Source organism: Egretta garzetta, unplaced genomic scaffold, assembly GCF_000687185.1.
Source record: "Egretta garzetta isolate BGI_Z169 unplaced genomic scaffold, ASM68718v1 scaffold792, whole genome shotgun sequence".
NCBI classification, from domain to species: Eukaryota; Metazoa; Chordata; class Aves; order Pelecaniformes; family Ardeidae; genus Egretta; species Egretta garzetta.
The window spans coordinates 288,327-304,959 of record NW_009258950.1 but is presented as its reverse complement, the minus strand read 5'-3'; the positions used below and the strand labels follow the sequence as shown (position 1 = coordinate 304,959).

At 40.5% G+C, this 16,633-nt stretch overlaps 1 protein-coding gene across 1 annotated transcript in view; it reads right to left on the bottom strand.

The window, feature by feature from the left end:
• Nucleotides 1–2,005: 2,005 nt before the first annotated feature.
• RASSF3 (Ras association domain family member 3) overlaps nucleotides 2,006–16,633 on the bottom strand; it is a 96,120-nt gene continuing 81,492 nt past the window's right edge. The window contains exons 3-6 of the mRNA XM_035889931.1: nucleotides 6,460–6,567; nucleotides 4,860–5,127; nucleotides 3,673–3,788; nucleotides 2,006–3,308 (exon numbers count right to left, since the gene is read on the bottom strand). Of these exons, the coding sequence (XP_035745824.1) occupies nucleotides 3,159–3,308; nucleotides 3,673–3,788; nucleotides 4,860–5,127; nucleotides 6,460–6,567 (642 nt within the window). The 3' untranslated portion in view covers nucleotides 2,006–3,158. The remainder of the gene's footprint in view (nucleotides 3,309–3,672; nucleotides 3,789–4,859; nucleotides 5,128–6,459; nucleotides 6,568–16,633) is intronic.

Here is a 16,633-nt window from a genome sequence, read left to right as displayed (position 1 = left end):
TAAATGCGGCAGAGAAAAAGGTAAATGCGTGTAAATTTCAAAAGTTTCGGGTTGGGTTTTTTTTCTTTTCTTGTTGTATTTGAGAAAATCGATGGGGGGTTAGTTTTTCTCTATTATTCTTTACCAAAAATCAAGAGGCAAAATTAAAATAGCTGTACAGCTGTGACTGGGACACATATACTGAAAGGTATCTGTTGTTCCAGGAAAACTTTAACTCACACTTAAAGCAAGCTGCGTCTCCCCACACAAGTTACTGCTGCAAGGGAGTCCCCCCATCTGGTATCCAAGCGATCACAACACCAGCTTCAGGTAATGGGGGGAAAAAAACCAAACAAACAAACCAACCACACATCACATAACTAAGTATTGCCAACTTCAACTTTAATAATGGAACCATCACTTTTTTGCCATTTCGGTAATAACTTTAAGGGGAATAAAAACTTCCCTACAAAAATAAAACTAAGCTTGTCAAAATTATAAATAGTTTAAATGTTTGCTTTTAAAGACATACATTTTCATGTTTCCCCTGCATTCCCCCTCCCCCCTCCCCATATCATTTAATCATCCTGGTACCATCATATAATGATATGAAAACAGCTTTGCAACAAAAGCTTTGACAGTTCAATTTGATGCTAAAATTTAAAACGAGGAAAACTGACTAGGCATAACCATTTCTTTTAAATTAAAAGCTACTGTAATTGCCATTGTGTAAAAAAAAAAAAAAAAACAAAAAACAAAAAAAAAAAGAAAAAATTAACCCCACACATGACACCTTATAATAATTAACTGTGAACTAAGACAAAATTAAAGTATAAGTTTATTTTGGTCCCCCACCCTCCCTCCCCTTCACCCCAAATCAAGACTCATAGTGCATACAACACTGATTGAGGTTTTTGGCTAAAGTAAATGCAGATGCCTTAAAAGACTACTTAAAAGACTGATAGTTTAGTTCAAGTAAAAACAAAATTCACATATTTTTATACTCCTCTTTTAGACTCAAACAGTGTTTAAAACTGAGCAACCCATGGTTCAATATTGACAGCGATTATGTAATGGTTACATAGTAATGGGCAGATATATAAATTAAGTAGATGTTAACAGAAGACCCACCAACATGCTGCTGCATTCATAGAAAAACAAATTATAACAAACATAAAAGCATTCCCTGAACCATTATAAAGTGTCTCACTTGAGGATAATGTTACTAACTCACACATGCACTACAATGTTACATGTGAAATTAAACAACAAACAAGATATGCCTTATATATACTTTATAGTTAGTCCTACTCTTAATTTCTCTTAACACTTTAAAACATTATGATTGTCTCATTAAGTTTGCAAATTCTTTTTACCAAAAAAACCTGTGAAGAGTTTTTTTAAAAAAGTCCTACTAAGGAAAGGAAACAAAGGCACAACTACATCAAATTGAGGGGAAGAACAGAAGCATCTTGGAGTTTCACACAGTATCCATTAGATGTCACCAAAGTTTTAACAATTCCTTGGGAATTTAAAAAGAAACACCCTAAGAGTGGAGGGAAAAAAAACCCACCAACTTCTGCTGCTCTTAAATTGTTAGCACTCCTCCACCCCACCCCACCCCCCGCCCCCAATATATAACTCATTTCCTCTCTGGCATGATAATGACTAAAAGTATCAGTTACTCAAATCTGCCTCATGCTTCTATTGCACACCCACTTCTTTGGTTTCTTTTGAACGTGCTTCTTTAGATAAATAACTCTGAAAGAACAACAATTATATTTACAGTAAAGTAAAAAGTTTTCTTGCTACATTTTTCCTACTTTTAAATCAAGTAAATCAGCAGTCTGCAGAATTTGGTAATCAGTTTTTCAATTAAGAATTTAAAAACCATAAGGAAAACACCTTCTGAATTACTAAAAGCAAGTTACTAAGCTCAGCCACCAACACAGCCAATAAATATTAATTTTCTGCTAAGCTGGAAACATAAATAAGAAATTCTACTTTCTTTGCCTAACTGAGCCTTTAAAAAAAAAAAAACACAAAGAAGCAGAGGAAGCTATTTTTGTCTTTTAGATATGATAATTCAAAATTACCCAGCCTGAAAATGGATCGCTGAGCCAGAGGGAAGATCTGACTTACAACAAAGACCAAATGCATCTGTAGTTATGGCTTATGTCTAAACCCTTGCTAGATGGGCATTTCTCACAGTTATGCAAGACACAGTCCACTTTTCAGAATTCAAGTAAGCACCCACCTTTTAGCTCTGCTGCACTTTTCAACCCCCCACTACACATTTATGGAACCAGCTTCTCCAACAACAACTTGTATGTGCAGCTCCATTTCCATTCTTATTTAGCTTTTGCTTCTCATTCCTTCCCATTACTACCATTATCTTTATTTCTTTTCCAGTGTGGATTTATGCAGTTAAAAAACCATAAAACTTATTCACAATATTATAACATCCTAAAACTTTAATCTTGTAGAATTAGTATTTTAACTTTGCTCCGTATAAATACTATTTCCATTTAAAACCAGTCCTCCTCTGTCAGCTGAGTTCTCCCTCAACTCTTACCTTCTTTTCAACTTTCTCTTTACCTTCTCCAGAAAGACCACTTTAAAGCCTTCCACAAATTTCACAGAACAAGCCACAAGATCTCATATTCCTTCCATCTATAACAGTTCTCTCACAAATTATACAGTAACTATTTTGAAAACAGAAAGGTAGTGCAAATCAATTTCATCTCAAAGATAGTGCTCCAAATAATTCCTGTCCAGATGGTTTTATTCATTTTTTTAACCCATCAATTTGCACATCCTTACTTGTAAAGCTACCATTAAAGCAAAGAAAAAAATATAAAAAAATCTTATTTCATAGCATCCTAGAAAATTGATTACAGTTTCACAGCTTGCACCAAGATAACTTGGAAAACTCTCTAGGCACACAGAGGGTTGCAAACTGATGTACAAACATGCAGAATCCCTTACGTGTGGATGCAAGATGCTAAGTGACCTGGCTTATGGAACTAAGTCTATAGCAAAATTCAGGTACCCTGGCATCACAAAACAGTCTTCCGAATAAAGAAAACTACTCTCTGCTGCTCTTTGTACGTTGGGTTTGGCATGCTATACAGACGTTTGGTAGCGTGCATTTTTCCTGAGTGTCCTTTGGCCCCCTTTTAACCAGGTTTCCACACCCCACCAAGGGCTTCTTCAAGTTTGTCTCTGTAAGCTGCATAACGCTTCTTTAAGATTTGCAGTTGCTCGTTTTCCTCTTTATCCAGTATACGCAAGAAGTTCTGCAGTTCAGGAATAGTAAAAGCTTCCCACTGGAAAGAGAAAAGGATGGGCAAGATGAATAGAAAACACACAAATAACTTATATACACAGTATTTTTAAACAAAACCTCAGACATTCAAAACAATTTGAAATTGAAACAGTACCAGGCACCCTCCTTGCAAATCTCAGGGATCTGAAAACATTTTACTCTTTTAAAATGGTTTTTGTTCTGCAAGTAACAACAGATCAGTCTAAACATAACCGAAATGTTTACAGAAGGCACACAGTAAATATAACAAGAAAAAAAAAAATCTGCTTCCAAAAAATGGATCATCTTGTCAACACAGATCAAACAGAAGCCCACTCATCCATGAAGTGAAATAAACACACAAAACCAGCATGCGCGTAACATACCATAACTTCCCCAGTTTCATGCTCACGTAGAACAAAACTGAGCATTTCTGTTCTGGGGCCTGCCACCAAACGCAGGTAGAGGGGATGTTCTCGGTCTGACAGCTTGCATGTATAAACTGCAGGAGAGGAAATCACAGTAATTACCACCTTTAATAATGATGTTCCAAGTGCTTTGAATGATTAACACTAGCTAATGTTAGAAAATCTCAGATACACGCACGTGTAGCCACAAAACTGACACACTCTACATATTAGTCTACATACTGGTTCTGAGCAAATGAGTTTTAGGGAGAAGCCGAGCAGGTGACTGATGGTAACAGTGCAACACTACATTCACACAGGCATGAAATGGCCTCTAGTCACCACAGTACACCACCTGAACACATGCAGGGGCAAAAGCACAAGAAAAATACGACACAGGTCTGCTGCTATAACTAAGCATTTAAGATGTCGGAGCTGTGGTATCAACTGTTCCGATACCTTCTCCCCTTAAAATCTCATACACAAAGTCTAAGAGACAACTCTGCCTGCCTGACACGGTTGGTGTGACTGACAGCCAGAAACATCTGAACTCCTGAAACTGCTCTCAGTGTCCACGGAAGAAGGCGGATTCTAAGTGCAAGAACACAATGTTGGCAAAACGTGCTTTTCACTAAAAACAGCTTCTGCATCTTCTTGTACTTCCCAACACAACATACCACAAACTTTTAATAGCAGGCAGCGCACTGGGAGAGCCATGTGTACTAACACAGGTGAACACAGTGCACGTGCCCACCATGCTCATCACCTCAACAGCTCTGTCAATGTGAGGGCTTCAGGTATCTCAGACAACATGGTTTCTCTTTTTAAAAATTGGTCCTGTAATTTAATCTCACAAATCTGCAGTGTATCAGGCTATCTGAAATTTAGAGCCCGTTAAGGGGGCATCTTAAATAAAATATAATGGACCACAAAGCACAGGCGATCTGCGTAGATGGTTTGGTGGTTTATCTTTTGTGAATGATCCTAAAATATCCCCAACTCTCTTACAGATGCTACTTTTCACAAAGAAAAGACGACGATAGAGCGCAAGACTGTCACCTCCATTTATCCGAGTTCTTCCACCCTGTTAATTTCAAGCACTCCTGCAGCACTCCTCCCTCCCCAAGCCCCCGTAACTACCAAAACGCCGCAAGCCTAACTTATACCTTGGTCTTCCTTGTGACAGCGTTTATAAAGTGCAAACTTCGCAGGGTTGTCAGCCACAAAAAACTTCTTGAGCAAGGCCTCAATAACTTCCCGAACAGTATTGGTGCTGCTGATGTGAAGGGTATTCACGCAACCCTCCGGCAAGTAAAAAGCAGTTTCATTATTGCTGTGAGCACACCTCCCCTGGCTCTGGGAAGACTGCACAGTGATCGGTCTGCATAGTTCCATCTGAACTTTGATGAAGCCAGTGTAAATCCCGTTCGCGTTCTGCATCAGGAGGAAAGTATCAAACTGTTAAAATTAGCAATGGACCGGTTGTGACACATTAGAGGATTAGGCAGATTAAAATGGTCACAGTGAACACAGTTTAAATGCCACTGTAATACGTGACATCTCATAGGAAAGACACTGTTTCAATAATTCAGACATTTATTCTTTCTGGTTATTTCTGCTTAATATTTATTTCTTCTTAATTGTAACTACTGAACTTAAGAGTATTAGGCTCTCATCCACAAAAGGTACTACAGACTAGTGTAAGTTTTCACATTAGGAAAGATCTATGAAGTAAACAGACTGCTAACACCTATCTTTAACAGATTTTTATGCACAAATACAGAAATTATCTCCCACATATTAGCTGTGCTTGTCAAATTAGTCTAAAGCATTTAGATGCTCAAATCCTGCTGCAATTCAAAAAGAACCAGAATAAATGCCAAGCTAATAAACATTTCAAATTATTTATTCCAGTTGCTTCTGAAAGGCAAAATAGTAAAACTGATCAAGCCTTACTGAGATAGAAAACTTCAGGCAATCTGGTTTTAGCCATAGTAAGTCCAACCCACATGCAAACATTTAAAAAAAAAAAATAACCTCTTTAGTACATAGTTGTACTTATATGATTTAGGATATAATGGAATTTTGAAATTTCCATATACTGTACACCCACAGGAATACATAATGTATCAGAAAAACTTGGACAACGCGACAACTGAAAAACAGCTTGCTAGGCAGACAGATGCAAACCTTGTTAGTGTGCTCTGCAGTAGGCTGGACTGAGTCTTAGACCTGGTTCACAGTCCTTGGGAATGAAAAAAATCTATATGCATTCCACCGTCTGTGTTACAGGGGGAAGGAAGTCTCCTCATGCAGAAAACCTGTGTGACTACAAATTAAGTCTCCCCATAATAACAACTATTGCATGTTTTAACTTTTCTCATTGGTTGAGCATCTTTTATCAGAGAGGTACCTGACAAAATTTTATCTACACAAACAGGATAAATATATCTTCATGTTTACCAGCTCATGGTTTTCATCTGACAAATGTACATCTTAGCATCAACTGAGGGTTTATCTTAAACGCATTTCAAACGACATTTTTTTTCTCCTACAGTTTGTTTCAATCCATATAAAGAGAGCTACATGGATAAGAACATTTCAGATGTGATAATTAATTTCCAGATCTAAGAAAGAGCCTCTTCCAAAGTCATTAAAACAGAGATAGCTTCATATGTAAGATGCTGAGACTAAAATGATTCACAATGCACTGCAAAGTTGTAACTGCTCCTATTAAAAGTTACAGGAATCCGATGGAAAACTTACCAAGGTCATCTTTAATTTATCAGTGACAGATGAATTATAGCTTTGTATCTTCTCTTTAACTTCTTCTTTACTGAGATAAACATGAGGTTCTCTCTCCTTCTCATCATCCTTCAACAAAAACAGAGACAGCAGTTTTAGAAAACAAAATAAAAACCAATTCTTTCATGACTTTGGATATGAGCATTCTTAGCCCAAATGGTAATTATTCCACAGAGGCTCAACATGCAGTAATTTGCTGTACAGCAAGAGAAAGGAATAACAAGTTAGGCAAATCAAACCTAGAACCCTCGGACTGAATGGAGACAGTTAAATCAACACACCCAAAGACACTTGTGTCCTTTTCCTGCCAATTGTTTTCATTCAAATATTTATCAGCAGTATGTAAAACAGCTCAGCTCATTTTATGGCTGGATTTCCTCATGTCAATGCTATGCAATATTGTTAAGAATGCGGTTACAATTTTCATGAAATGTTACTTAGGGCACAAACGGGTATTTCTACACAAATGAAGAATACCTATGAAAACAGCAGCACACACTAACAAGCGACACCAACAATCCCCGTGTGTGCCAACAACCTAAGAGCATCCCTGCGTTCCAACGCGACAGACAGCACGTTACGCACAGGGTCACCGACTACTACGTGAACAAGTAACTCTCTAGCTATATAATGTTACACCAAATTAGTATTTTTTTTCCATGGGGAAGGCCCTGTTAGATTTTTCAACTGCTGCTTTTACAAGCTTGCTACGGATTTTACATCCATCAGTAAAAACCAGTCCCTGGAGTTGCATTTTATCCAAACAAGCATTTGTTCCCAATCCATATTCCTGCAGCAAACTAGCATTATAAATACACTCCAGTTTCCACCACTCGCACAAATGCCATATATAGTATGAAAGAGTTTCAGCTCTCAGCTTTAATGATTAAAACTTCACTTTGACAGGAAGAAGCTTTGAAGGAGCTTGCAGCCTTCAGGGTACATCTGAACACAGGAATATACATCCACGGTATGGACGAACCATCAAGTCGCGGTGTTCCAGCCTGCCCTCAACAAGCACAGCCCAGTGGAGCTTCTCCTAAGAAAGGATCTCCCTGACTTCGGCGGCCAGTTCTGTATCACAGTTTTTTGGACACCACTCGGCACGCACCTTTCAGGCACTCCAGTTTGCCAGAAACGACCCCAAAGATGAGCACATCTGGTGTGGAACTGTAAGTTTCCATTTGCCAGAAAGAATCTGCAGAATTTTTTCTGTCTCCTAATTTAAAACTTCTAGTTTTAGCTCTTTGGGGCTTAGTTTTGCTTTTCCTATATGGTATTTTACTAAATGACATGCTGGAGCAGACTTTTTTCCCATGCTATAAAAAGAAAGGTGTGGTCTGAATGGAGAACTGGAAGCCAAAGCCTTCAATTCTGATCTGGGCTCAGATACTGATTTCCTGCATAACAGAGAGAACATACCTTTATTTCACAGATCAGGAAACCGAGGCAGAAAGGAACACTAGCCAAATACAAGTCTATTAGCTCCTTAAGCACAACTCTAAGACGGTGTAGAATCTTGCACAGTTTCCAGACCCCACCTAGTCTATTACAAAATACCAAATTACTAAATGTTTTCAGAATCCAAGTCTCCACTCTCACTAGAGACAGTAAGCTTTCTTGCCCTTACTATTTTTCAACTTTCCCCTCTCTCGAACTGCCGTATCAACAACAGATAGGGCTTCATCTAAACTTCTCACTTCATCTCCCCCGAGGCCCTTACAGCTTTTGTAGTGTTCTATTTGGGGGCAAATGTATAGTTATAAAACAAAGCAGGCACGGGGGCGGGGGGAATAATCATCTAAGAAATAACTTTTTCTCTGAAATCGAAGTAAGTGTTACCGCTGTTTTCATGCTTAAAACACATATCAAAAGCAATGACCCATAGTGAGAATCTGGAAATACAGGCACTCTAAACCTTGACTTCAAATAATGTTGTGGGAGTGGGCCCAGGCAACCCTAGCACTGGATACTGAAGGGACATGGAATAGTCTGCAGCCCACTGGCCATAAAGGTCAGACGAAGCATTTGCCACCTATATGACTGAATTCAAGAATCCAAGCTTTAACTTGGAACGTTCCTAGCCTGCATAGCTGCAGACAAGCCCTTTCACGTGGATACCAGCCAAGACTCATCTCTGAGACATGAGCATGTTGTGGGGTTCCTACCTCCCCAGTCTGCTAACAGTACTGATACGGAACTTCCAATAATGGACACCTGTTCCAATATTCATCATTATTCTGTTGCTTGGTGGGTCAAGCAGGTACCTCTTATCTACCCTGTTAGAACTGATTAGCATAACATCCACTATTATCAAGAGAAAACACTAACAAGAACCTTTCCTATCTTCAACCCTCAACCTTTGTTTAAATAAACTCATACCCCCAAGAAACTTCACATTAACTTCTGTGCACCTCAAGAGATTTAGTTTCACAAAAATTACTTTTAATAACCGCAGACGACAAAGAACCTATTGCCTTTAATTCCATAGGCTAAGTTCACAGGGCTGACAGCTAGAAAACAACCTGTCTACATTACATTAACAAAAAGAGAAAAAATGCAGTAAACAAATTAGTAAGCATGAACAGACAGCAAGAAACAACTTTCTCCTATTTTCATATAGGAGAGTTTTCACGTACATTTCTGATCTCCCAAGAAGTCACATTTTTTCCTGCAAAGTGACAGAAATTTCGTTTGGTTAGAAAAGAGACAACCCCATGAGATCACTCTAGTCCTGTGGACTGCCATGGAACCAGGCATGATGAGCAACATCCAAGCATAGCACCTAAGCAAGATTAATTTCTGCTGGACTCAGTCTGCTGGTGCGTTACAGTCAGGTCTGTAATGTGCACTGGAGACTAGAGAGTTCAGAGTAATGCCAGTCGTCTTGGGTGAGGCTCCACTACAGAGCTGTGGATCACTGGGCATCACCAGGTGAGTCATCATTCCCTCACTGAGTTAGACATGATTCCCTTCTTGAGCATGCCACTGGCATTTCCGCCTTTTTGCATCGGCACTAGAGGCCAGGCAATTTTGGCAAAGTTTAATTCAGCACACAGAAAATGCAGAGCCCCATTTATGCAAAACCTGAGATGCAAAACTTCCTTCTGTAGCGTACTGCCAACAAATGTAGCTGTAACTTGTTTTCTAAACAACCAAAGCCTGTGCCTCAATTAATTTTAACAGCATATATTATGCAAAACTGTGAACTGCATACAAAAAAGGACTGCTAGGATTAAAACATTAAAGAATAGACCCAAATCCATTCAAGAAAAACATTATGCACAGTAGACAGAAATGCTGTTTATGCCAATTATAATTTTCACACTCCAGTCCACCATTCTTGATCACGAGACAGCGAGCAGTGGAAGATACCGGTCACAGGAAAGGAAATATGACTGAAAGAAACTTCAGCCCAAGATCTTAATGAATTAATCTGGAGACACTCTCCCGCTCCCAAACAAAAGCTCAAAACACTCCAACTGCACACACATCAGGGCACATCACTTCAACCAAGCAAACAAAACCTCGCTAGCTAGACACCGGTGCCTACAGAAAGTCACACTGCTGTCACACAGGCTGCAGAGGCAGTAAAGCCCACATGACTGCTGTCAGGAGAAAGCCAACAAAGGAATACCTCACTGAGTTTATTACGAACAAGAAAGCCTCAGCCCACTATGATTCACAGGGTCAGCTGCTCTCAGGGAGAATCATTAAGTAGCACACACAGATTTGAGGCACCTGTGTATTTTAATTTTCCTAATTACACTCAACCAACCTGCAAAGAGCAGCTGACAAGATGGCATACAGGTTTTTTTCCCCAACTTCCCTGGAGCTGAAATTGCTATCAGTCCACAGCAGCACTTAACTTTTGCTATATGGCTTTGTCTAGCCATGCTTTAAGTTAAAATACGTAAGTAGTCTTTGACCAATGTACTTCGGTGGGTGGAGGAAGACTTGGCAAACTCACTTCCCACAATTCTCTTACTTCTTTCTGTACTTGTTACCTCCTAACAGGACCCACTAACAGAAAAGTCCTCTGCTAATTCTACTTCGGTCCAGCAGACCAAATTCCACTTTGTTATCTCAGCAAGTAAATTTATTACGTGTAGGAGACCTTAAGTCATCCAATACAAAAGCAGAGTAACAGCAGTAATTAACTCATCTCTGCCATGCGTTACAATATGCTCATATCAGGCCACCAAGTGGTGGAAGCCACACCTGCTCAGGGTGGGACTACTGGAAAGCAATTACTCCAGCCTCAGCTGGAGTTTGTTTTAAACAAAGCAGAAAGGGCATTTCCGAGGTGAGATTTAGATGTTACAGCCAAGTACGTCCATCATCAATTCTTGTGACAGTTCTGCCCAGTCTGTTGAGAGAAGAGCCAGTCTGTGTCACCTGGTGGCTCACCCAGCCCAGGACAAAAGCTGCTTTTTCTACCGTGGCCCTCCCGTGCCCCCCAGGCGTGCTCGGCAACCCCTGGCACAGCTCCCGGGGGCACGAGGGGCAGCACGCTCCAGCCAGCCAATTCGTCCCTAGCCCGATTCAGACACAGCCGATTCATCTCCAGCTCCCTAACAAAAGGCCCAGCATGCATGCCTCGCAAAGTTTGTATGCTGGGAATTGTGAAACCGCCTTTCTTCAACAGTTAGGCCTGGCGATGAGTTTCCTAACCACAAACCCTTGCGCGTGTCACAGCAGCAGAGCGAAGTACAGGCGCAGTCGGCAGAACAGTTCACACTTGCTTCTTCTGTCAGCCAAGGCCCTAGATGCTGCTGGGCTTAGCAATGGCACTTCTGGGTGCTAGTGTTCAAAAAAGGAATTTGCCTTATAAAAACAATGCACAAACATTTCAGTGTTATTTTTGTCAAAGAAAAAAAAATAAAGAGAAATCAAACCTGAGTTAGGTGTGACGCCTCCATCACTTTGCCAAGTGATTTTCTCAGTAATGGCTGCCACGTCATCACCTCTTCCCTCCTCCCAGCCCAATTAACTGTGTTTTCCTCATCAGAGCTCCTGGTCTCCTTCCATTCCCCACTTCTCATGTTATCTACTACTTCCTCAGTCTAGCACAGATGTGAAAGATAAAAACTAATCTCAAGGAGACAGTTGAATACATCAGAATCCATACAGAAGATACAGCTGGGTCCAATACACTACTTCTAAGTCCGAGCTATTAACTTCCATGAAAATCATGCTGTCCTTCCCAGCACTTACAGTGCACACCGTCAGCGGCCATTTGTATGAAAGCCATTCCTCAGGTCAACCAAAGCAGCATTTCATTCTCAAACGAAATTCCTAAGCAACAGCTGCCAGCGAGAGGGAAATGAGGCAAGTGCTTTCATTTCCCCAAGGGGAATAGCTGGTCTTTCATTTGAGCTCATGATGCAATGCCTCTTCACAGTTGAGCTTCCTCTCAACAAAAAGGGCAGAAAACGTTTTTTTCTTTATTGCCTCCACCCTCCATGCACATCTCATTTATTGTATCGCAGAAGTTTAGAGAAGCAGCACTCTTTTTTTAACATTTATGCCCAGTGCAGAGCCTCCCAGAGAAGAGTTCAGCATGAATCCTCAGGGAACACAATCAAAACTGCAGAGATTACAATTAAAATGAACTGCAAATCAAGTCGTCGTCCCCAAAAAGAATCACATCACATCTGGGACTTTTCATAAAGTCCAAGTCCCACGGTTACTGCCAAACCCTAGTCCTGCATGCAGTAAGAAAGCGCTAAGCTCAACAGCTAGCAAGCTGCTGTGGGATGAGGCTGAGGAAAAAGTTCCACAAACAAAGAAAACCCCAAAATGCTGAAGCCCATTTCCTCAAGATCCTTGAGACACATGCATGGCTTCCCCAAACTGCTACTATAGGCTTTTATTTATGGAGGAGTACAAGGAAGTCTCCTCTACCTAATTTCCTATTTTCACAAAACTTTAGCATCTCTGAGGAATGGAAAAATGTTAAGCTCCTCTTAACATTTCAGGTTGATAGACAAATGAAAATAAAATGGATGAAAGCTTCACCTATCCCAGGAATGTATGAAAGTATTTCTGTAAGAAATCTAAACAATCAAAGACCTGTGGGAGCTCAAACCAATTCTTAAGCCATGTCAGTCCCTATCCCCTGCCCTCGCATTTCATATTAATACCACACATATGGTGACCCTTGGTTCAATCAGATGAATGAAGATGCCCTGATCTCACTGTAAATTGTGGCCAAGAATAATTTTTGAAGCACTAAGGCTTTGACACGAGAAATGCAGCCTAATCTACATTAAGGGAAAAAAAAAAAAATCTAGGTCTTGTTTAAGTCATAGAAATTGCAGCTAATGCACCCTATTTACATCAAGTCTGCATTAAAGAAAGGATTTAACTAACAGTGCTATCACACAACTAAAAAGCCTAGTAGAGAATACAAGAAAGAAACAAGAGAAAGAGGCTTCTCATCTCAGTTGTTGCTACTTCTATAAGCAAGAACACTCTTGCCTTCAGCCTGCCAGCACTCCCACTGGAAAGAAAGAAATTGAAACATTGCAATTAAATTATTTTGAAACAAACATCTTGCTTCTTCCCCATCCTAACTCTCCTGAGAGCAGAGCAGCTTTGCCAGCAACAGCAACTCCTCCTTCTATCCCGGGGCAAGCCTGCACTCAGAAGATATGCTCTTCCTTCATTTGAAAGGCTGAGAATCACCACGAGAGCTACTGGTCATGTCCATCCAGAGTCAGTCAGAGACGCCAGTGGCCAGACAGGTATGGAGAAGACCAAATGGGGACAGGGAGGCATATCAGCATCCAAGCAGCTCCAAGCATTGCACCTTCTCATGTAGCTGCACCTTGAAATGTTTGTGTCTTCCTGAACAGGACAAGGTTGCTCTCTGGGTCAGGGAAAAGGGAGTTTTCTGACAGGATGGATGTCGTCAAAATAATCTCTGTATTCTCTTTAGTCCCTTTTGCTTCTGCGCTCACTGTGATCCAGCTCCCACCCTTGTCAGTGGCACATGGGGCAAGGAAGCAGTCTCTTTTTCAGAAAAAGACTGTTTTTCTAAGCGGGTTTGGCCAACCTGAGTCTTAAATAATTATCCTGACAGTCAAGAGCAAGTTCAAGAGCAGCCTGTGCCATGCCCTCCTGAGGTAACAAGAGGAGCAGTGCCCTCCAGGTCAGGTGTATGGTGCATCCAGCCTGGTATTCTGCCGCCGACAGCAGCAGAAATAAAGGCTATTTCAAGCAAGCACGTGAGCCTTTTCTGCAGCCTCTCTGCTGGCATCCGCAAGTGTTGTAGCAGGAATTTAGAGTCCACACTCCCTTCTGAGTCTGTTTAGTGTCCATTTATGGACCTGGTGATTACGCATGCACATAAACCCTTTCTGCACCTGCCGACACCGCCCGTCTCTACACCTCCTGTGGCAGCAAGTTCCAGAAATTCATGCAGTGTGAAGAAGTATTGCCATCTGCTTTAAGCTGATCTTCTGTTAAGACAGAAGATAACTTCTGTTAAGTATATTGAGTGCCCCTTAATCCTAATCTGGCAGGACCTGGTGAACCCCAGTTTCACATTCAGCTTACCCATCACCTTTGTGATTTTGTAAACCATGATCATACACTTACTTTTTTCTTCTACAAAGCGAGGAGCCCTGGACAGCTTTGTCTTTCCTAAGGCAGCTGCTCCATCCTCTCAATCATTTTGGAGAAGGGCAACTAACTGCAGTACGCCCTTCCTGAGATGTGGCAACTAGAGCTGTGTGCAGGTACATTGAAGTTTAGATGCTCTTTGCTTATTAAATTTGTACACTACAGGTCTGTGAAAAGTCTTTATGTAAGATACTCATGATGCAACAAGGTCCCTCTTCCAGGGCACTTCCACAGCAGTTAAAGAAATCCCCATGCAACTACCACACCTTATAATTTTAGCATAATTTTATAAGGTACAGGCATTCCAGTTAGTAAGTAAATACTTGTTACTTTCAGATTATTTTCAATTTTTCCCCAATACCATCTCATGGTATGGCTTGGCATGCTAATGAAAGCACTGAATGACAAAGTGTAAAGCAAAGCATTATGGCTCCTGTGTGACCTCTCTGATATAAACATTCATGTGTTTATATGGTGAATATTTTTAAGCAACGGAGAAAGAAACCAAGAACTCTAACTTCCCTTTATTCCTTCTAACAAATTATTTTCCTTCAAACAGAGGTAAAATAAACACAGTTAATGTTCAGGCATTGTGAAAGGAAGGCTAGAAAAAGAAATCTGTTTGTTGGTGACATTAACATTGCTGCTTAAGTTTCATTTAAGTTCATCATGACCTCACCTCTGAAAACCCCTAGTTACAAACCCTGTCATACCCTATATGGCTGTACTTTAACTACTGGCATGCGACCCAGTTTTAAAAAGCCAGTCATCTGTTTGAAGTGAAAACCAATTGTATGAAGAATAGTATCTGAGGGTTGGCTTTAGATTCTGTCCCCAAAAACACAGCAGGTTTTATGCAGGTTAGTACTTCTCCCCCCGCCCCATATTATGACATATTTTTAAAGCACTACATTAAATGATTTAAGTAAGATTTCACACCTGTTTCAATTTTGCATATTTTGGTAAAACTAGATGTGAGAAACAGTACAAACAGTAAATCACCTCCTTCAGATCTTCTCTGCAGAAAGTGCCTGAGTTTTGACTGCTGGCTATTTAAGCAGATAGGAGTTTTAATGAAGTAACATGGTTTCCCAGCCACTTTGTGACCTGTACAACAAAATCTAGCTCTAAGCAGACACTTAGGAAACAAGCTTATACAAGATATCATCTAAAAAACTCATTACTATGCATTGAAAAGAAGGTCAAGTATGGTCTGGAACCTGAGCTATTAATACAGTTAGCAATCAGACAGTGAAGTAATATTAGGGCCCTGGGTCATTACACCACAGAATTTGCATGTGACCCTGCAATGCAAGAATCCAACACGCTCCATCTAACAGAAGGCAGGAAGAGGTTGTTTGCAATGACAACCCCCCAAGGTCTTCAAAGGCAGCTATTTACATTTTACATTAAAATCGGTATTGGAAACCAACCAGCTGTTCCTGGGGAAGTCCAGTGTGGGAAGAGCAAGCCCCGTGCCAGGCCAAGGCGTGCAGTCTTCTCCCTGCGGTTACTGCCGGCACTTCTCAAGCCTTGGGCAAGCTCAGCCGTGGGCCCTGTCTCGACAGAAGCTGGGTGATGTGCTGGCTTTCGCCATGTGCATCAAACGCCGTTTTATCTTTAGAACAACACTCCCTTCCTGGGTTTGGCTAGGCGGTTCGAAGATTGTGTCATTTTTTTTTAAATTATTAAATTAATTTAAGATTATTTTTTAAGCCTTCTAACAAAACCTGCCTATATCAAGAAAAGGCAACAACTTCCTAACCAGGCCCAGCTTCAGGGCCGCTGTGAGACAGAAATGGTGAGCCTGGACATAGTCACGGTCCCACCAACCAAGTCATTTTTTGTTTGGATTTGTTCTACCTGGAAAAAAAAAAAAAAAAAACACCAAACCTCTTAAAAATTGTACAGCAACAATTCCCACCTAGGAAACACCATGTAACGCATTGGCTCTTTGGCTATAGCGCAACCCTGACAGTTTTTCCCTTATCACAGAGACTACAATGAAAACAATGTTGTTCAAAAAGATGCACGGTCTTCTCAAGCAAATACTGGTCATGGGGGGAAGTTCCTTGTTTGAGGAACATACAGTTCCCTAAAAAATTCAAGAAGTTACTATTACTGTCTCTCTCTCAGTCAATTTGGTGATGATCTCATATTTGAAACTTTTCTGAAAGCCCTCCTCTACCAGAAATGCATCTCAAACCCCCACAAAATTTAGGAAGCACAACTACTTATTTTTCCAATAAAGTCTGCATTTTAAAGGCCTCAAAAGCCCCTAACAATAACCTTGAGGGGGGACAGGGAAATGTTAAAAGTCGTAAGCAATCACTGGTACCTTTAGTCAAGTAGACATCCTCTAAGCCAATGAAGCCAAAGTATCTTCTTAGTATGTCCAGTATGATCACGATAAAACTGTCATATGCATTTACAGTCAATTTATGTAACTGCTGCTTTATATACATACGCATCAAATGGTAAGAGCTAAAAACTAACTCCACCTAAA